We start from the raw sequence: 22,815 nt of genomic DNA on the forward strand, positions 1-22,815 counted from the left end.
TTGTAGCCCCTAGTGTGATTGCCACTGTGCAAGGCAGATTCGTTTCGTTGTTGTGCATCCCGAGGATGAAGACGACTGTCATCTGTGTGAAAGAAGGCGAAATTAATGGTTATGCAGAAGGGTTGTAGTGCCTGCTTGCTGGCGATTCTCTGTGCGCATTGAATGCCTCATGGGAGAGTCTTTTTCAGCGTGCAGTTTTTTGCCCCTACTCTGTTGCTGACGACCTACTGATTGGTGCTACGAGCAGCAGTCTGTGCTTGTATAAGAGGAGGTGGTTGCCCCTTTCTCTCTCCATCTAAGCCCGCCTCTTTGTCTCTATTTGAATGCGTGAGAGCATCTTGAGTGTCACTGTTAATGGCTTGCAACCAGGATAGTTGGAGTTCGTGTGCTAGTGAAGCGGAAGAATTGTGCATCAGCAGTGGTGATTCTCTCGGAGCTGAGAGCATGGACTTCAAAGGGGGTGAGCTCCACTGAAGTTTTTTTGATTTGATGCTTTGTAAACCTATTCTGGCCACCTATTCGAGCATCTTTTTGTCAAAATCTGAACTTGTGCTTTATTGCGGATCTGTTGTGCTTCATTCATAGCAAGAAATGATATAATATCTGTATCGGTGATGTATTTTTTGGTGCTATGCTTTTGGTTTTACTCGGCACGCTGCTGGTGTGCTATGTTTGTCTTTGGTTTGTGTCGTTCGGGCTCATGGAGTTTTCAAGGACGTAATTGGATTGCTTAGTTAATTTCCTCATTGCGTTGTTGGTGTATAGTCTTTGTCTTCAGTTCTTGTCATTCACTTGTCGGTTTAAGGAAGCTTTAATCAACAAGGGAATCTAGGTATTAATAGACTTCTGGTTTGCTTTTCTCCTCAATATGACGTTCAAATTTGTCATGCCATATGTAAGACAGTAGGAAATATGGAAATCTAGTGCTTTAACTTGCCTTCTAACTATCTAGGTCTGAACGTATGTATTGCTTTCTCCTGCCCTTGATAGAAAATATTACTTTCTCACCATCCTTGATAGCAAAATGGAGTTGAGCCTTACCTACATTAGCACTGCTACCGCATTCCTTGCTTGCCTTCTATGTTGATTGCATTACTTTCATCGCTTCTGCTGACCTCACCAAAGTTAGTAATAAGAGTACTATCTAGTGGCTTAATGTAATTATTATTAATTACGAGGTTATCGATACTAGGTTGCCTATTTTCTACAATCTTTGGTGATTTTTCTAGTTTTTTATAAAAATATATCGTTGGTAGTTTATAAGGAGGAATTAAATCTCTCTCTCTCTCTCTCTCTCTCTCTCTCACACACACACACACACACACACACACACACACACACACACACACACACACACACACACACACACACACACACACACACACACACACACACACACACACACACACACGTACATAGAGTCCCCTACCACAAGAGCACTATAATATGGCTATTTTGATAAGATTGTTGATCTTTCTGCAACCATAGGAGCATATCAAACTTTTAGGCATTTTGATATGCAAGGAGTCATGATGCAAAATAGATGTGGTGTTTTCTATGACAAAAAAATGCATGTGTTTCTAGTAGTCTTTGTACAGTTTTCCCTTGCATGTCGAACACATTAGCTTCTCACAATTAGTGTTCTACAGAGCTTTAAAGGTTCACGGAAGGTTCTCCTAAGTGGAGCAGTAAATGTATTGGCGGGTCTCCAATTGCATGCACGTCATCGCCACCTCGAAAAAGATTTCATAGGCCTCACAGGGCTATTGAAGGCACACTGTTTTGTTTGAACAAACCGGTGAACTCTACACGTGAGGTTTTTCTATTGCAAAAGCATGTTTGTCTGAGATTCATGTCATGAACTTATAGATATGTTTGCTTATATTGCTATCTTTTGAATTATGTAGCAATTGAAGTCGTGGAGGAACCAATTGATGTGGAAAAAGAAGCGTATGTCGAAGCACCTACTCCAATTTATGTGACAAATGAGACAAGGCCTCTTTGTATTGCACCTTTGTCGATTGAGGCTCCCCTCCCACCACAAGCAACAATCATCCCAAATCCTACCAACAATATAGCTCTTGATCTTGCTAATGATCCAACCCCCATTGAGATTGAGCCTTCTGGTCAAGCTTGTGGCTCACATGAAGTGGGTGAAGCATCTCACCTATATGAAGTGGGTCAACCATTTCATCTACATGCAAAGGACACCAATCTTAGCATTGTTCCATTTGGTCAAAGTCTTCTCCCACAATTCTTGATTGCTGACATTTCTGACTCAAGTCCACGCTTTTGTATTGAGGGCAAGATATTGAATGTGTATGGCACCTACAAAGTTGGCCTCGACCAACTAAAATACAACCGTTACTTAAAGGTCGACCTGGTTGATAAAGAATGCACTGACACTATTATGGTGGTGGTTAGTGATCCATACATAGAGTTTTGTGTCGACAAGCTTCAACTAGGTGAATTTGTTCATATTGATCGCCTAGAGGTGCATCGCAAAAATAGGGCAGATGGAGGGTCAACATTGTACTCCTTGTATGTTGATGCTATGACTAGTCTAAGTCCAGGAGAACCTTTCCCAGTGTCTCTCACCTTCTCCCCTGATTGCAAGATACGTGCATTTCTTGATGATGTAAGTGCACAACAAACTGCAGGTGGACGTTGTCAATTGGCCACTTTTACTTTTGTTATTTTACAAAAGCACAACTCACAATCAAGATTTGGTGCATCTGCTGGTGACCTTCTGGTTGTGGATGGTCCTCTCCAATCAGATAGGGTGATCGTGAGAATCCACCTATCTTGCTTATCTTTTTTTTGGTCGGCATTATCGATTCAAAATCTTGCATCACTTGTTCATGCCCTCTCTAATAGTTTACATTTTGAGTCTTCCTTTGTAGGTGAGCTTCATCAACTCTCGCAAGGATGAGTGCCAAAAATTGCTTCAGAAGATCGTTGCTAATGGCCCTGTAATCCGTGTTGCAAGAAATATTGCCCCATTCCTCGGCAAACCCAACACCTTGTCAGTATTGGATATCAAAATTCTAGTGCCAGTTTGTAGTGCATGCCTCAGACAGGAGCTTGTGTTTCAAGTTCAAACTGAAAATTTGGGCTACAATCGTGAGGTGCACTCACATAAGATAAAGAAATATACTACATGCGGTTGCTCATTTTCTTATGTAGTTAACCTGTGCAGGTCGTTGTTGGCACGCTTCAATTTGTGAATTTCAACAGTGTGCTGTTGGAGAAGCATTGTCCAAATTGCACATCCACAAAAGTGTACAGGCTTAGGCAAGCAACTTATTGTGGATCTTAGAACACCACAATAATCACAACATCAAAGTTGGAAGCACGCATTACAACCAAAGACAAGAAGATTCTTGATGTGCAAGTCATTGGTGCGGCAGTGGATTTAGTGCTTGCATTGGGTAGAAGCTTCAGTGAAAGTTACATTGATTATGTTTCTGATCAAGAGCTACCTTGGCAACAAGCACCCGCTTTGGTCACTTCAAAATTAATGCAAGCGGGCACATAGTGGCATATGAAACTGAACCTTAGTCTTATGAATGTTCATCTATCATGTTTAGGTCTTTTCACTGTCACATGCTTGTTGTATCCAGCTCTTCGAAGCAAAGCTATGCTCCCATCCTCTACTTATTTGTAGCGTGATTTTGCACACTTTTGGCTTTGACTTTACGAGTTGTGCACTTTGTACTTACGTTGCTCTTTCCAAGCATTTCTCTAACTCTCTTTGTTTCTCTTCTTCATGTCCCTCTCTATCTCTCTTTCTATCTATCTATAAACAAATACAAATACGTGCATCCACACAAACATACATATATAGAGAACATTCTTTTTCCCTCTCCGGCCCCCCCTCCCCCTGTCTCTCTATCTCTCTGTCTGTTTTGCTCACACTGTCTCTCTCTAATAACTAATGCGAACTACACACATTCTTTCTCGTTCTTTGTGTCTCTGTGTGTGTGTGTTTTGCAGCAATTGTGACATCTACTCGCTTTCAAAATTTGAGGATTTTATTTCTCTCAAACACACAAAAAATACACCCACGCACAAAGAACAAATTATATCCTCTCTCTTTGTTTATATAATTATATACTTACCCGCTCACCTCATTTTTTTTTGGACGCAGTCAAGAAGGAAAACCAATCACAAAAACACATTCGCAAACAAAACAACCTGTCCCTCTCTCTCTCTCTCTGCTTATCTTTATCCTTTTCTCTCTTTCTATATATTGCTTGTAAACGAAGACACAATCGCTCTTGAACAACAGCTCTTGTGTTTAGCTCTCCTCGTTGAATAGCTCTTTAAGGTCTCTTGGGATACTCTCCTGCGACGATAAAATTCTCTTCTTCTTCTTCTCCTCTCAATTGGTCACTATGTCTCTGAATCACTTGTAATACAATGGACTCTCCTCCTCTCCCCTCTTTCTATAACATTTCTTGTTTCACTTGTCTGATATTCTCATCTATATTTACCTTATAAATTTGACCGTTTTCTCTCTCTCTCCCCTCTGTCCCCCTTTCTCTCCCACACACACACACACACACACACACATAGAAATAAACACATACACCCTATTTCCCATAATCATGGAGAATCCTACCAACTTGAATATTCCAAAAGACATACATGCTGACATGGTATTTATGGAGACACATCCTTTTAATCATGAGTTGTTTCTAGCGCTCCATAATATATTGCAGACTAACTTAAGCTTTGAATCATTTAGGATTAGCACGTCAACTATCTAACAAACTTTGCCACGCAATCTTTCACTTCATTATTCTTCGCGTCACAATTGGATTCGTCAAGTGAAAGCACTACACAGTTTAATGCTTTATATGAAACTTGCAACACATCAATGAGTCTCACAATGGAGTTCATTAATGTTTTCACGCACAAATTTCAGAAAGGGCTTATTATTGTTCTTCACAATGCTACAACTAGAGAAAGCAAACAACAAGTAGTAGGCATATCACTTCAACAATTTCAGAAAGGGCTTCTAATTATAGATGCATCTACCATGGGCCTAATATATTATCCTTTCACGAATTTGCAATCATCTCGTAAGTATTTCCATTGGACAATCCAAGAGTGTGATGTGCTATCGCAATTATGTAGAGAAAACCAGCTACTCAAATCGCGGATCTATTCCTTGAAAAGCAACCACTTTGTGTCCATACACACTCTACAATCACAACAAAATTAAAACGTCTAAGAAATACAAAGCCCACAAAAAATGCCTCGTTGAAGCGAGATGTCCCTGTTGATCTGCATCAGAGATCCAAGCTTGCAAACAAATTCGTGAAGAGACTGAATGATATGCCTACATATCCATGTGCAGAATGTGGTCGACTATGTTTTCGTGCACAAGTTACACAATTTGTTCCTCAACTCCACTTAAACAATGCAGACAGAAAGCGTAAAATAAATTCCTCTTTATTTTTTTGCCGTGCATGCAATCACAAAACAAACAAATCCAAGATTCCATTTGAGATCTTGCATAGATTAGTCCTTAATGAGCCTCTGCAACGAGTCATGGAACTAAACAATATCGAAGCGCGCTTAGTATCTATTCGCATACCATTCACAAAGATTTGGGAGCTGACTTACGATGACCATTATGGTTTGCGTGGGAGTGTAGTTAATGTTCTTGCAGACATTGAAAAAGGACAACAAGTTTTTCCTCGCTTTACCCAAGATGAGGCTTCAGTCTTGGTAGGCATTAAACGGAAGCTCAAGTATGCATATTGCTACTTATCTGGAGTTGTAAGACCATTGCTAACACTAAAGGCCACAAATGCTCTTCTTAATAGCTCTCTATACAAAAAGGAGAACATAACCATAAACAATAAATGGCTTGCACACTTACAAGAAATCTCAAAATCATCAATTCCCCTAGACATAAGCACATATATGATCGAAGAACCAATCCCCCTAAACATGAGCACAAATGATATCGAGGATGAAAACAGTATTCACATTGATGTTATGTTACTAGCGTAACTACCGTTGAGCAAGTTGTCGATTACAACGATAAAATTTTACATGTCGCGCCATCAGAGGGCAACACTCCACTTGGTTTATTTGCTGATGAGTTTTGTGAAGAACTTAGTTTTCCTACAATCTTCTTTGGAGAGCCTAGGAAATACCATCAATATATACCTAAAAATTACCAAACAATTTCAAAGTGGGAGCTAATGCACAAAGATAGACGCTTTGCTCTCAATATCAAAAATTTATTTTTTGAGTCAGTGAAAATCATGACGCAGAAAATACTATCCTCCATTTGGATACGGCTGCGCAAAGCAAAACTTGAGGGAGCAAGATTGTGTGCTAAAGAAGTTTCTCAAGACAAGAACGTAGAAAAACTAGTCTCATCGCGAATTGACTACAGAGATTTTGAAGCACTCCGTACCTCTCCCGACTATAAAGACAAATAAAAAAAAAAGTTTTTGGCATGATTCGCCAATTAGGGCTGCCAACGTTCTTCGTTACATTCTCTTCAACTGAAAAATGATGGAAAATCGTTGTCAATGCACCACAACAAATAGTTCCGATTAAACAAGATACCAACAAAAGCGATATGTCCTTCCATAGACGTTTAATCCGAGCATACCCAATTACAACATCTCGCTTCTACCTTAACCGCTTCACATTCATGAAAAGAGTGCTCCTCAACGATACGACAATATGTGGAAAAATTCTTGATTATTTCTTCGTCACAGAGTTCCAAAGCCGTGGTAGTCAACATAATCATGGTCTTTTGTAGGTCGAAGGTGCTCCTTTACTTGATCATGATACGGATGAAACCATTATTGCATTTGTGGACAAGTACATAAGTACAGACAGTTCTAAACTCCCATTAGACCTTCACGAAGTGCAAAGACATCGCCATAGAAAAACTTGCCTTAAGAAAACAAAATCTTGTCAATTTGGTTTTCCAAGATTGCCCATGCCATGGCAGTCATTTTGAGACCTGTTGACAAGGAGCACCAAAATCAAACTAGAAGCAAACGTATCAAAAACAGTCTCGATACAGTTGACGTCAAAAATAACCTGCCTTTCAAAGAATGGTTGCGAAGCTTGCAATTGACTTTCGAAGAATATGCCTCCGTACTAAGCGACACATTGTCCACCGCAACACTCTTCTTGAAACGACATGTAAAGGACATTTACATAAACAATTTTAATCCCATGATTGCAACACTATGGGATGCAAACACTGATATTCAATTTGTCTTGAATGCGCATGCTGCAGCAAGTTACTGTACATCATACATGACAAAAATGGACAACACATTGATTGCTGCAATAAAATCTCAATTCGATATTTGTGTGGCCAACAATGCAACAACAATCGATCGATTGCGCAAGGTAGGCAACACTATTCTCAACACACAGCAAATTAGTGCGCAATAAGCATGTTATATAGCGCTGTCATTATCGCTTCATAGTGCAACTTGTGCCTTTGTATACATAAACACTAACCCTCCTGATCAACGAGAATTAGTTCTTAAAAGAAAGTCAACTTTGTAAAACCTTGACTCATCTAACACAAACATATTCTTCCAAAATATTATTGACAAATAGGCTCAAAGACTAGAAAGTCTCCATCACCTATGCTTAGCTGAATATGCATCAACAATTAACCAAGACGGAGCAACATACAAAAAATTCCGTAAAGCTAAGATCATATGATTCACGAAATATATTCTTAAGAGTCCAAATGACCATTACAGAGAACAATGCTTGCTATACCTCCCTTGGATCAACAATGAGATCCAGCATTTGAAAGAATCCTCTACATGGAGGGACATATATGATCATCATTTGCAAGTCATAAAATCAAAATGAGATTAAGTTCGATAAAGATGCAAGCACAATAGAAAAACTCACAAAAGAGTGCACTCTCTCTCCGAGCACAACAGACAATGACTCGTACCACTCACACCAAGCAGATGTTCTCAATGACTTAAACATCAATGTGCGCTCAAAAAACCCTTTGTAATTAAAACATTTTAAGTACCTTGCTATGACAAATGATGACTACTATGCAGGCATTGAAAAATTAAACCACCAACAACGACACATATTTGATGACATAATGTTACAAAAATGAATTGAACCCAACAAAGCAATACATCTCTTCCTTACAAGAGGAGCAGGAATAGGAAAAACATTCACCTTGCTATTGTTAGTTGAAGCACTACAAAGATTCTACAACCATAAAAGCCCACCCAATCCAGAATCTCCAACAACATTACTAATGGCATATACAGGGAAGGCAACTTTTAGTATTGGTGGCACCACAATTCACTCTGCACTTCACTTGCCTCTAATTACTTCTTTGCAAACAAGTTTGAGTGTTGAAAAGTTGGACGCACTTTGGCTTCTATATAGAGATTTGAAAATTGTAGTTTTTGATGAGGTATCTTTGATTGGCTCAAGTGTGTTTTCCATGGGCGACTCATGTTTGCGTGCAATCAAACGAGTCCACCATAAACCATTCGGTGGATTGGATGTCATTCTGTGTGGTGATTTATGTCAAGCAAGCCCCATCAAGGATACTTGGATCTTTGCCAAAAAAAACACACTTTTGGAAACAAATTTCTCCTTGATATTGGCAAACTTATCCACGATGCTACGAACTTACACTAACAATGCGACAAAATGATCCAATATTCATAGAGACTCTTAATAAACTTCAAGTTGGCCAAATCAACTGGAGGATTGCACTCCACACTAAGCCTAAAAACAGGCATTGTTGTTGAACTATGTGCGGGAAACCTAGACATTCTTGATGGGTTAGTGAACGGCGCAGAAGGATAGTACAAAGATTTCACCAAAACAACGAGCAAAACGATAATGTGGGTTCATTTCTCTAACCCTATTGTTGAAAAGAAAAAACGCTATGAAAATCAAGCACTATATTCACCAACACTTAGCAAACAATGGAATCCAATAGAACGTGTGATTCGTGAATTTCAAGTTGGGAAAAACTACTTGAATACAATTTCAAGATCGCAGTTCCCATTACAACCAGCTAGTGCTCGAACAATTCATCGTTCACAAGGTCTTACGTTGCAAACACTGGCCTTCAATCCTGGACACATAAGAACACATGGTCTTCAACTTTGATATGGGAAGGTTGCAGTCTTTCGAGTAGGTATAGATTAGTCGGGTCTCAAATACAAGATAATGTTGCGTATGCATTGAACCGTGTTAGAAGAACTCCATCGCCTACAAGTACAAGCTAAATGGATCTCCACCCAAAAGCCATTAGAAGCTTACTCAAAGACACATATTATCATTCAATCTCTAAATGTTGTCTCTTTCAATAAACATATAACAAAGATTACAACAAATTCCATCGTGATGGCATCACATGTACTCTGTTTGCAAGAGACAAGGCTAACAAAAAAATTACCAAATTCAATATCAGGCTTTCTACACCACCAATTCAATGGGAAAATGGACATCTCAATTCTCCACCAAAAAACACTGATCCACTTTGATTATACGAGTATCTCTCGTCTAGGAATTGAGATACTACAAGCAACCATTAAGCTCACAAACAACAAAATCATCAAAGTAGTTTCGTTTTACAGCTCCCCTTCGACGCCACTAACAAATCTAATAGACGCATTGACATCATTGCTCAAAAACCACATCGAGGAAATTCCAATAATTATCTTGGGTGACTTCAACATTAACATTAGAGTCCCTAACACTTCATACAATGGCCTTTCCTCTTTCCTAAATTAATTTAGCATCAGACAGTTAATAATAGATATTACAACTATCCATGGATCGTCTTTAGACCACATTTGGGCTAGCTCAACAATATCCAACTGTGAATCAGGGACCAACTTCATGTATTGGTCTGATCACTCCGCAACATACATTATGCTCTTTTACAACCAACTTTGAAATTGCCAGTCCCCATCCTTCTCTCCTCCTGCAGGCCATCATAAATCTTCACCTTTTTTTTGCCTCTAAAGGCCTTAGTACCAAGGAGCAAAGGTCGTTCAAATTTTCTTGTTTGACAAGTGTCCCTATGGAACTTAAAAGTCTTGTGAATGAATACAAAGATCCTAGCCTTTTGAATGCTACTAGTATGTGACCCGCGCATTGATGTGGCTAGAAAATGCATGTCTTCTATTCTTACAACTACAAAGGTGGAAAATTATATGGATTCACTCTACATGTATACACCTCTTGCATTTCAAAATAATTATTCACAACATCTCTCTATGGCTTCTCAAATAAATATATACATGCAAGAGGCAACAAATATTCCTTTAATACCAAGCTTGGCAGGTTCTCACACGTTATGTAGGATTTTCTAGCCCTTATTCAATGGATCTTGGTGCTTTATAGCTATTGAAGAGAACACACACACACACACACACACACACACACACACACACACACACACACACACACACACAAAGATTAATATTTATATTCTCCTCGTCCTCCTCCATTCTCTCTATTTAATTGGATAGTTCTCTGGGTTGCTTATAGTTGTTTAACTCTCTCTCTCTCTCTCTCTCTCTCTCTCTCTCTCTCTCTCTCTCTCCCACCCCTCCCCTAATACTCAAAAGAAACTTTAAATAATAAGTTCCTTCATATTTTGAAGGTTTTCTTACCTTCTAATTTAAAATTTAGAAGTAATGTTTCAAAATTTGTAGGTGACATTACACTTTTTTCTCGAGTTTTGCTCCCAATTCATGAAGTCTCCATTTTTTATGGTGTGTGTGTGTGTGTGTGTGTGTGTGTGTGTGTGTGTGTGTGTGTGTGAGAGAGAGAGAGAGAGAGAGAGAGAGAGAGAGAGAGAGAGAGAGGGAGAGGGAGAGTCTAATTGTTTTAAAAAAAAGAGAGCTACAAAGGGCCTACTAGCTCCATGATGGAGAAGAATTTAACCTTAAATAGCTTCTCAAAGGAGCTGTTGCACATCTTTGGTCAACATGGAAGACGATCATGCCTATGTGTACCATGTCTGAGAGATGCAGTTGGCCATGGACGTGCAGAAGATGTGTAGTGCCATTGCCACCCAATGAGCCCATCTTGTGAGGAGTACCATCACCGCTTGGTTGCACTCACATCGAGCTAGTATGCTAAAGATGGATAATTCCAAGCCTTTAGAAGAGGTGAAAAGAAGGACATCTCATGTTTTCTCATTGGATGACTTATACATCAGACTTGACATTCTAGATTCCACGGGATTGGCCCCTAACTTGATGTAGGAAGAGATGAAGAATGGTTTATGGACATCAAAGCATGTTGATGGGATGCTAGCCTTCAATGGATCATCTCCATACACATCCCACATTCACTCAAACCAACACTTCAAGAAAGCATTAATGTGTTAGACATCATGCAAAGTCTAGATGAGGGAGAATCTCCTTCTTCACCATCATCATCAGATGTTGGATCAATGGCACCTTCAACAAATAATGCGTAAAGATTATATCTCTTGTAACATTGATATTATGTATCCCCGTGCTGGAAAAAGGGCTAGGTTTAGTGCAATCCCACCTAGAAATGTATTTGAGTGTACGCTTACTGTAATCATATGTAATTATTCCAACTTTTATGGAAAAATTATTGTGTATTTGAGTGCTACAAAAAAAACCTAAGTTTAGTGTGATCCCACCTGCAAAATAAAACCTTCAAATATAGTAAATTTTCCTCTAAAATTTCTCATACGTAGGTTTTCCAAGTTTTTGGGAGAAAGTATTGTGTATCTTAGTGCTATAAAAAAAACCTACATTCAATGTAATCTAACCTACAAATATAGTAAATTTGCCTCTAAAATTTCTCATTCGTAGGGTTTTCAACTTTTTGGGAGAAAGTATTGTGTATTTCAGTGCTAAAAAGAACCTACATTCAGTGTAATCTAACCTACAAATTTTGAGATTTACCTCTAAATTCTAGATTTGAAGGTAAGAACTCCTACAAAGTTTTGACAAATTTAGTGTAAAAACCATCAAATACAATAAATATGCCTGTAAAATTTCTCATAGGCAGGTTTTCCAAATTTTTGACGTGCGTAGACAACGATGGGCAACTGTGATATTGTGTTCTCTCTCTCTCTCTCTCTCTGTCATATACATACACACACATACATGTGCACAAAAGTACACACACAGAGTGAACACTGTAGCTAGTTTCTCTCTCTCTCTCTCTCACACACACACACACACATACACACATACACATACACACACACACACACACACACACTGTAGCTAGTTTCTCTCTCTCTCTCTCTCTCTCTCACACACACACACACACACACACACACACACACACACACACACACACACACACACACACACACACACACAACCTTGGGTGCGTACACAGGCTCGCTCAGCTAGATTGGACTCTCACTCACACACACCACCAATGCCCAGTCACATTGTAGGTTGAGCTTTGAGTCTCATACGCACACATAGCCAGCGACGAATCATGTTTCTTCTTCTTCTTTGTCTCTCTCTCTCTCTCTCTCTCTCTCTCACACACACACACACACACACACACACACACACACACACATGTATACACTAACACATGAACACACCACATACACACAGCATGGATGCAAACGCATGCACGAGCAAATGTGGCAGGTCGAGATTTGACTGAGACCTTCAAGCGCTGAGGTCGTCAGGCTGTAGTTATTTCATGGAGTTCCAAACATGGACTTTGTGCAAACTGCAATGGATGACACGTGGAAGGCCTCTCTTTGTTTGGAAAATTTAAGCTCCATTATATGTATAGATATACTTTATAATTATTTTGATTAAGAAATTTTTTTGGCACTTTCTTTGAGACCTCTCTCTCTCTCTCTCTCTCTCTCACACACACACACACACACACACACTCACACATGCCCTTATATTTTGGGGCTATTCGAGACCAGTGTTCAATTAAAATTGGGGTTTAGTGTATTATTTGAAAAATCCTATCTAGATTCCAAGTTCACCTTGAAGTAAATCGGCAAAATTTTGCTAGTGTGCATACAAACAATTTCTTAAATTCTGAAATTTTAAGGCCATTGGCTTTCCAAAAGCAAAGTTGAGTCACCCTTCAATTAAGGAAAAGTAAAGTTGGAAAAGTAGAGTCAAATATTTTTTTTACACTTTGGAAGGTTAAAAACTGAAGGCCTGAAAAGTTTCACAGGTTCCAAGATTCCAAGCTTTAGAGAAATGAAACAGTTTGTAAGGTTTCCTTTGAAGTGAAGCAGCCAGTGACAAGTGGAGGGTCTCTCCGTCCTTGAAAATTTTAAGCTGCATTATATATAGTATAGATTCTCCAAAAGTCCAAAGGAGCATTCATTTTTTGGCATCCTTGACAAAGGCTTTTAGAGAACAAATGAATAAACAATTTATAGGAGTTTGATCCCATGATATGAGATATTGCTAAAGGGTTCTTTCATTTAAGAATTTCAAAAAAAAGTTGTTTTATTATTTTCTATGCTTATCAAGTCTACTTTTTTAATAAAAAACATTAAAATATCTTTTTTTTCCAAGAAACTTATTGAAAAGACTAACAAAAAATTATAGAGTATCTTTTTTTTGGGATCAAACTCACAATTGTGAGTAGATGTATTGTATTAAACATAAAAAAATTATAGTAATCTTGAGCTAATATCGAGCCTTGAAGGGCCGTTTTAGACATCATAAGGCTTACACAGTGCCAAGTAACGGCGAGCCATTACCCATGCACCCTTACTCGTTGCAAGAGGTCATGACCGTTACAGATGCCTGGATACACTCGTTTGAATTCTTCTTTTCCCCCATGGCAATAATCAATTCATTGCTTTCGTGGATAATGTCCTTGAAGCTAGCTACCATGGTGTCATTCTCAAAAATCCAATTGTTCCCGGCTTTCCACAAGTGTTGAAAATAACACAGTTTGACAATTTGAATACATATCAGTAGCGCTTGACTTTCAAATGCAAGTAAGAGGCTAAGTTTTTACCTTTTTAATATAGATTTTTAACTCTCATGACCCCTCAATAGTCACTTTTTTTTTCCCTTTTGAAGGCCCCTGTGAAGACTTCAACTTGTTTTTTTTGAAGCCATTAGGTATACCGTTTGATTATTTAAGAAAAAGGAAAAATCTATGGTCAATTTTGAAAAAAGACAAATGATGTGGAATTTAAAGAAGATTCAGTGCTTGGAGCGAATGAAGGGAAAGGGTGAGGTTGAGGTGGCAAGCAGAAAAAGGTGCGGAAGGATACACTATGGGATGGTTGACAGGTGGGTTGTCTCGCTCTCTAGCGAAGCTTCTCTCACCGATTTCTCTGTCTTCATAGGATCAATGTAGAGGCTTTCTCTCTCTGTGTGTATGTGTATGTGTGTGTGTGTGTGTGTGTGTGTGTAATGGAAATGGCCTATGAACTTTAAGAATAGCGGAATTAAGAAAATTAGAGTGAGCATTTTTGTGAGATTACTTTGAGAACATAGATGGTGAATCTAATTGATGGTAGCAACATAAACATAGTACTTAATTAACTTGGCACGCACAATACTTTTTCAAGAGAGAGTTTTAGAGAACATGACAATACTTGAGGACCGAATTTACTTGGAACCCGTCCCCCCTCCAAAAGGCGTTTGTATTATAGATTCTCCCATCAAGAGAGACTTAGTACAATACAATCTTTGCGTTTCTTGTGACCTAGGTGATGCAATCACGAGCATAACATAAACTTTGCAAAAATCATTAACTATCCCAAGCCTCTGTCCCAAGGCCTCAAACACCTTTTGTTAACCCTCACACACATTCCTATCACTTACGACGGACGCTGTATTATTTATTTGGTAGAGTCAGGTACTGGGCTTGTCGGTCCAATAGGAAAAGGGTAAGAGTGATTGCCAATGAGAGGCGCACTCTAACTGAAACTTTCAAGGGATTAGTTGGCTAAGCATGGGCGCCCAAGTGTGAATGGGGCAAGCTCATATAAAAGTCAACTAAACCTAAAATTCACTCATTCTCTCATTTGTGCAATTGAAGAGTGCTCTTGCTCCATCTCCATCTTCTTCTTCTTCATCTCCTTGTGTGTGTGTATGCGAGAGAGAGAGAGAGAGAGAGAGAGAGAGAGAGAGAGAGAGAGAGAGAGAGAGAGAGAGAGAGAGAGTGCGATCGAGCATTGCGGCGGCACGACGGCGGCGAGGCGGTTGAGCGCGGCGTAGCGGCATCTCCCTCTTCTTCGCAGCGAGGAATCCTCCACGACAGCAAGCGTAGAGCGGTGAGTGACACACCATAGCCATCTTTGAGCTTACTAGTTTAAGCTTGTTGTGTGCTTGGAGCCATTTGTGGCTCGCACACAGTGTATCGGCAAGTTCCTTGCATTGACACGTGCGACATACGCGCATATTTTTGGCGCCGCTGTTGGGGAATGCCATACACCAAGCTTGAATGACACTCTGTGCTTCTTTTGTGATGCAATTTCAATTGTAGGAAAGGTAGGGAAGGAAGGTGTGTGTGTTGAGAAGAAGGATTTTGTGTTGCTACTGTGTATTTCTTTGTTAATGAAGTTTTGAAAGGTTACTGTGTTTTCTCTGTGATAAGGTCTTAGTATTAAGGTTGTTAGTTCTGTGTAATGCAAAGTACAGCAAGTAAGAAGTAGATCTGTGAGAGCTAATGAAGTGTGTAACAGTAGGTGTATTAGTTGTAAGTAGGTAGGTAGAGTGTACGTGTGTGCTCGCACGCAGGTCGCGGCGACCTTATCCCAAACAATAAAATTTAAAAATTTAAAAACTTAAAAATTTTAAAGGTAGGACCGGGATCGGGAATATCTCTTAGACTCAAGCCCAGACCCAAGCCCAAGCTCACGCTCAGGCTCAGACCTCAGTCGCCCTTTAAAATTATGTATTTTAGCTTCACACATAGCTAAAAATCGATTTTTTTGAGGACCAACGGAGCTTCAGGTGACCGAACGTTGTGCTGTAAAGCACACCGCGACCCTCTGAGTGATGCGCTCGTTTTGAGCTATCACACACTTTATATAAAAAACCAATCATTAAAAAAAATAAAAAAACGAGTGAAAACGGACGCCTACAAAAGTAAGCGGTAAACCTTCGAGGTTATTTGCTGATGCTTGTAGGGTGTCAAAGGCACATGCATCTGCGCTCTGGTCGTGTGCTAGAGATGGAGCAACTAGAGAGAATTTCGACTTACGTGAGTTCTCATTATCCACCTACCTTAGGTTTCGGGCCCTCGGCGGGGACCCAAGGTAGTACAAACCAAGACCCGAACATAGCGGCTAGTGACTCTTCCTCTGACTACGACGTCATGGAGGGTTTCCTAATGCCTAATCCCGATAGCTCAAGCCAAGACATGCATGCCATGGGTCCACGGTTGGCCCAAGCGTGCTTAGCCGCTTGAAAGAAACCTTTAGTAGAGCCACTCGCTCCGAACATGGAGCTAATGATGTAAATGAGGGGGGTGGGGAAGTAAATTCTCCATTCATGACCAACATAGACCCTATGCCCTTAGAGAATGTGCACGTGAATACTTCATTCACTGCACCCCCTGAATCTTCAGAGCTATTGCCTTCCGAGGTTATATTACCTGATGGTAGAAGCCTTGCCGATGTGCAAGAGGTTGAGCGATATATCATTGCGGCTAGGGAAAAGGAAGTCGAGAGCTTACACAAGGTGGAGCAACAAAGAGAGTTAAAAGCGAAAGCCCCTATGTCAATATCCTTGCTAAGAGAGCAATCGAGTGCTCTCGACTTAGCAACCGCTAAGGGCCAACCCCTAGAAAGCAACATTGCATCTAGTTCAAAGGACACCCCTAGCACCTCAATCCTAGATGGAGCGTTCTTAAATGAGAACTGGGAGTATGAACTACAAACAGAAACTCTAACCGACCTATACACATGTCACACCTATCACGTGGGCTGGTTAGATGTCCTACAATCCACAATGGGTGCTACTAGTGTGGAGGATCAACAACAAAGAGTTTCTGAGGTCATCCATAGGGTCATTGAGTTAGAGAGATAGAATAAGGGGATCAACATACCTTCAACGGGTCTCATGAGATTCTTGGATATAGGGAAGGCTAAACAATCGACCTTATCGCAAATGGAGACTCCCTCGGTAAGTTCGATGGATCCTCCATATGTTGTTTCGCCAAGGGTCTTAGTGCAATCTGAGCCCACAAATGATAGATTTACCTTTCCAAGTCTAGCTCATCTATCCCTTGATGACACCACGGCTACCATGCCTACCCCAATGATGGGCACGCCGAGAAACACGCCATGGACCTCATTTGTTAGTAAAGCACCGCTACATGGTAGCTCAATGCCTGCAACAGTACCTACAAGTGTGTACCAATCGTATACACCCATGGGTCCTCGTACTAATGTAGTTCCTACCCCTCCCATTGTTTCAACTACCTATGCTCCACAACCACAACACCCAAGTTCTTTTTTCCATGGGACTATACTGGCTAGCATTAGCATGTCACATCTGACATCTGCTATGCCTAGGGCCACACATATGAACTTTGGACCGCCACATGGCACAACACCGTACCAAACGTGGAACCCAAGGGCTTCCTATGCGCCAAGCCCAATGCCAATACCTACTCCACATGTAGTCTCTGGAGCGTCTTCACCCACGGTGCCTGCTCAATTAGGTGACTTGGCAACATTTTCTCAAGCTATTGGTCGATCTATTGCTGAAAATATGCATAACACGCCTGATAGAGAGCCTAGAAGTAAGGCAGTACAAATAGCCAAGCTCACAACAAAATTTAGTGGAGACGGGGATGTGAGAATGTTGGGGTATAAAGCCCAATGTGGTCGCCCAGGTAAGTGGGCAGGCCGCCAGGTATGTACACATATTCTTTTGTAAAAACCTAATAAGAACTCACTATGCTCTACACATTATAGTAGAGCGAGTTCACCATATCGTCGTGCTCTTCTTCTCGCACTCTCTCTCGCGTCGCACTTCCGCTCGTACTTCTTCAACTGGTATCAGAGCTCAGATCGAGGCTCCGGGCAGCACTGCAAGAGGCTAGAGTCACCAGCTCAGATTGGAGTGAAATTCGACATGCAAAGGTTTCTATGACAGTAGCACATTGAGTAAAGTCTGGAGGACTTTACATGATTTATGTATCAAATGTCTCTAAAAATGTAATCAATGTAACCGAGCAGCCGAACGTTTCTTTGTGGCATAGCCGGTTAGGACATATGTCCAAGAAGGGAATGGAAATCTTGTCTCGTTCTGGTTATTTGCCTGGCTTTTCATTTAATGATTTTGAATTCTGTGAACATTGTCTGTATGGTAAGCAAACACAGCAGCCACATAAGCATAGAAGTAGTAGAAGAGATACATAGTTGGCACTTGTTCATAGTGATTTGTGTGGACCTATGCCTAACCTATCTCTATGGGGAGCTTCTTACTTTATGACATTTATAGATGATTACTCGAGGAAAGTATGGGTTTACTTTCTCAAGCACAAGGATGAAGCGTTTAGTGTTTTCAAAACGTTTGTGACACTTGTGGAGATTCAGAGTGGCAAGAAGCTTAAATGCTTATGCACTGACAATGGTGGAGAGTATGTTTCAAAGGCCTTTCAGGACTTTTGTGAGTCAAAAGGTATAAACGTGAACATACTGCTCCTTACAATCCTCCTCAAAATGGTGTTGCTGAGAGGATGAATAGGACCATACAAGAGAAGGTCAGAAGTATGTTGTCTAATGCACAGCTGCCAAATGGGTTTTGGGCTGAAGCTGTATCAACAGCTGTTCATCTTGTAAATAGATCTCCTAGCAAGGTTTTGCAGAAGGATTCAATGCCAGAGATGGTATGGTCAGGCAAAATGCCCTCATACAAGCATCTCAGAGTCTTTGGCTGTGAGGCATATACTCACGTTCCAAAGGAATTTAGGAACAAACTTGAGCCAAAGAGTAGAAAGTGCATCTTTCTAGGCTATGGTAATTCTGGTGAGATGGGGTACAGACTTTGGGATCCCGAATCCAGAAAGGTTGTCCGCAGCAATGATTTTCACTTTAATGAATCCAAATATCATTCTAAACCAGAGAGGGTTGAGGAGATTAGAAGAGTTGTCTTCCAAGAAGATGGACCTGCACGTGCAAGACAAAATGTCAGGGCTCAAGAGGAGCAAGGACAGGATAGAGTGGAACCACAGGTTGTGGCTGAGCCTGAGCCACCTATTGTGCATAGATCTGAACGTGTCACGCGACCTCCTGATAGGTTTGTTCCATCTATGAACTATGTCATGTTGACTGATTGCAATGAGCCTTCATGTTACAAGGAAGCAGTGCAAATGAAGGACTCCGGGAATTGGCAATTGGCCATGCAGTCAGAGATGACAGCTCTGCATAAAAACCAGACATGGAAGCTAGTTAAATTACCACGGGGCAAAAAGGCTCTACCCTGTAAATGGGTTTATAGGTATAAGATCAGCGCTCATGATAGTCAGCCAAAGTACAAAGCAAGGCTTGTTGCCAAGGGCTTTAAGCAAGAACAAGGCATTGACTTTGATGAAGTATTCTCTCCGGTGGTCAAGATGACTACATTGAGATGCTTTCTTGCATTGGTTGCCATATTAGATTTGGTGTTGCACCAAATGGATGTCAAGACAACGTTCTTGCATGGTGATTTAGATGTGGAAATTTACATGCAGCAGCCAGAATGGTTTGTTGAGAAAGGCAAGGAAGATTGGGTATGCCAGTTGTTAAAGAGTCTTTATGGCTTTAAACAATCACCGAGGGCATGGTACCATAAATTCCACAAGTTTATGCTTTCTCAAGGCTACAAACGTAGTGAGTTCGATCACTGTCTATATACAAAGAAGGCTAAGGATGGTAGTTGGCTGATCCTTATTTTGTATGTGGATGACATGTTGATTGCTGGCAAGCACGTGGAAGAAATTTCAGGTTTGAAGTCAAAGATGGAAAAATTGTTTGACATGAAAGACATGGGTGAGGCAAGTCATATACTTGGTATGCGCATTGAGAGAGACAAATCAAAGAAGTTGATTTGGTTATCTCAAACAGAGTATATTGACAAGGTTTTGCAACGTTTCAATATGGAGAAGGGAACGGCATTGAGTGTTCCATTGCCACCATATGTGAAACTTAGCAAACAAGATTGTCCTGTGTCTGAGGAAGAACAAGCTGAAATGGATAAGATTCCATATGCGTCTGCAGTGGGTAGTTTGATGTATGCAATGATTGCTACTCGCCCAGACATTGCATTTGCAGTGGGAGTAGTAAGTCGATACATGTCAAACCCAGGCAAGAAACATTGGGAGGCAGTGAAAGGAATATTGAGATACCTGAAAGCTACAAAGAGTATGTGTATATGCTATGGGAGTCAGGAGCTAGGTGTAAAGGGTTTTACAGACTCAGATTATGCAGGTGACTTAGACAACCGAAGGTCTACGTCCGGGTATGTCTTTACATTGGCTGGTGGAGCAGTATCATGGCGTTCTAGATTACAAGATTGTGTTACTCAGTCTACTACAGAGGCTGAATATGTTGCAACATCAGAGGCATGCAAAGAATCAATTTGGCTTAATCGACTAGTAACAGATTTGGGAATCAAAGAAGAGATGCCTGTGTTATATTGTGATAGTCAAAGTGCTATACAATTGGCTCGCAATCCAGTTTATCACTCAAAGACAAAGCATGTGGATGTGAAGTATCATTTCATCAGGGAAATGCTCGAGGATAAGCAACTTCAGCTTGTCAAAGTTCACACCATAGAAAATCCTGCTGATCTACTTACAAAAGGACTTCCCTCAGAGAGCTTTGTGCATTTTCGCAAGCAGTTAGGTGTAGGGTAGTACATCACTTCTCTACATCTCTTGTATATTAGCTTGTATAGTAGCTTCTCTCACACTTAAAGTACCACATTGGACTTTAAGTGGGAGGTTGTTGGGGTATAAAGCCCAATGTGGTCGCCCAGGTAAGTGGGCGGGCCGCCAGGTATGTACACATATTCTTTTGTAAAAACCTAATAAGAACTCACTATGCTCTACACATTATAGTAGAGCGAGTTCACCATATTGTCGTGCTCTTCTTCTCGCACTCCCTCTCGCGTCGCACTTCTGCTCGTACTCCTTCAGAGAAATCATATCGAAGCGTTTGAACAAATATGAGATTCTCTAGGAGAACACAATGACCTGCATAAGAGTAATGCTTTAAGCCTAACCTTAAGTGGGAAGGCAGGGGATTGGTATAGAACCCTAAGGGTGGACGAAAAAACGATTTACCCTACTCTTAGGAGACTGTTCTTAAAAAAATACATACAAACGGGAGTGCTTTGGGGTGTAGCCTCTCAGCTCCAGAAAGCCCAACGAGAGGAAGGAGAGTCGGTGAGAGACTTTATTAGTCGCTTGAAGCATTTGAATTCTCATTGTAATCCAAATGAGCGCTTCAATAACAATCAATTGCTTGATAGATTCATTAGGGGGTTACGACATGAGGATATCTACAATGGCCTAGTCATTAGGGGTATCACCACTTGGGAAGCAGTCACCACCAATGCGATCCAATTGGAGGATAATTTAATGATTCAAGGAGAAAGAGCGTCTGTTGAGGCTAAATATATTAGCTCGCAAGCATCAAGGCATCAACCCTATTTCTAAGGAGCCAAAGGTATCTGAGATGACTTTAGCAGATCTCACCAAGGCTATTCAAGAGAGTCTTAGAGATAATCGTGCTCCGCAAAACAATCATATGTATCCAAGAAGGGAGCAACAATGGTGCTCAGTATGCTATGGACCGCATAGTACCAGTGAATGCCCTACTTTTAGAGTAAAATTCAATGGGAATTGCAATGCTTGTGGAAAGTATGGTCATCAAGCTAAGGATTGCATAGTATTTAAGAGCGCGATGGCCAATAGACCAACCTTAGAATGGACAGACACACCGCGAGTGCCTGCATTGATGCCAGCCCCACCTCTTGAACAAACAACACAACATATGGTCCCTAGGGCCCAAAATGTTGTTCAAACAACACCCTTACCACCTCCACTTCTAGGACTGCAACCACCACATCCAAGAATCACGTTTGTGAATCAAGTGCTTGTGAGTCATCTATTGCTTGTGTGGAAGACTATGAGGAAGATATAGACCCTAGTATTGCCTATGGGATGGATGTGCTTGAAGAAAGTCCACAATACTACATGGAGGACTATTGGAGACAAGTCAAACCTGTATATCAAGTAGCTGCTCTTGCGACAAGAGGCCAAAATATCAATTACACTGCTAAGAGACCACCTCTTCAATGCTATGAGTGTGGAGGTCCACATCGTGTAGCCGAGTGTCCTATTAGGCTAAAAAAGAACGCCACACTAATGAAAACCAATCAAGCAAGCACGTCTACAGTGCCGATACTCATGTGTAATCGATGTGGCATAGATCATTTGATTGGCCAATGTCCAAATAATCCAAATGCACCGAAGATCACGCCATTAAACTTGATTGAAGTTACCGAGGAGCCATCACAAAGTACACCTGTGGTACCAGTAAACGTACTGACACGATCGATGCTCCAAAAACAAAATTATATTCTTGAGGAAAGAGACACGGCATCAATTTCCCAATCTCAGAAAAAGAAGAAAACACGAAGGAAGAGATCACAAAAAGCAGAGAAGTCAGACCCCAGTTCAAAGACAACATACGGACTTGTGATGACCCCGTATATATGAACGACGCTAAAGAGGATTCTGATTAAGGTTAAACCATGGAGACCAAAACGACCACTAAGATAGAAATCAACAAGGAAGATCTTC

The 22,815-nt window shown here is 40.7% G+C and overlaps 1 protein-coding gene across 1 annotated transcript; it reads left to right on the plus strand.

Moving 5' to 3' along the window:
* The first annotated feature begins 354 nt into the window (after positions 1–354).
* On the plus strand, positions 355–3,696 carry LOC147419513 (uncharacterized). The gene is made up of 3 exons (XM_086505817.1): positions 355–460; positions 1,671–1,811; positions 1,908–3,696. Exons 1-3 carry the CDS (start codon positions 355–357, stop codon positions 2,930–2,932), a joined length of 1,272 nt encoding a protein of 423 aa, XP_086361943.1. The 3' UTR covers positions 2,933–3,696.
* The last annotated feature ends 19,119 nt before the right edge of the window (positions 3,697–22,815 follow it).

This window comes from Adiantum capillus-veneris, chromosome 29 (genome assembly GCF_014529385.1).
Source record: "Adiantum capillus-veneris isolate H3 chromosome 29, ASM1452938v2, whole genome shotgun sequence".
Lineage (NCBI taxonomy): Eukaryota > Viridiplantae > Streptophyta > Polypodiopsida > Polypodiales > Pteridaceae > Adiantum > Adiantum capillus-veneris.

Excerpts from the sequence above, each read along its gene's own strand:
- LOC147419513 (XM_086505817.1), top strand. The coding sequence starts at position 355 with ATGGCTTGCAACCAGGATAGTTGGAGTTCGTGTGCTAGTGAAGCGGAA. Across the intron at positions 461-1,670 it reads GAGCATGGACTTCAAAGGGG|GTTCTCCTAAGTGGAGCAGT; the intron begins GTGAGCTCCACT and ends GGTTCACGGAAG. Across the intron at positions 1,812-1,907 it reads CAAACCGGTGAACTCTACAC|CAATTGAAGTCGTGGAGGAA; the intron begins GTGAGGTTTTTC and ends TGAATTATGTAG.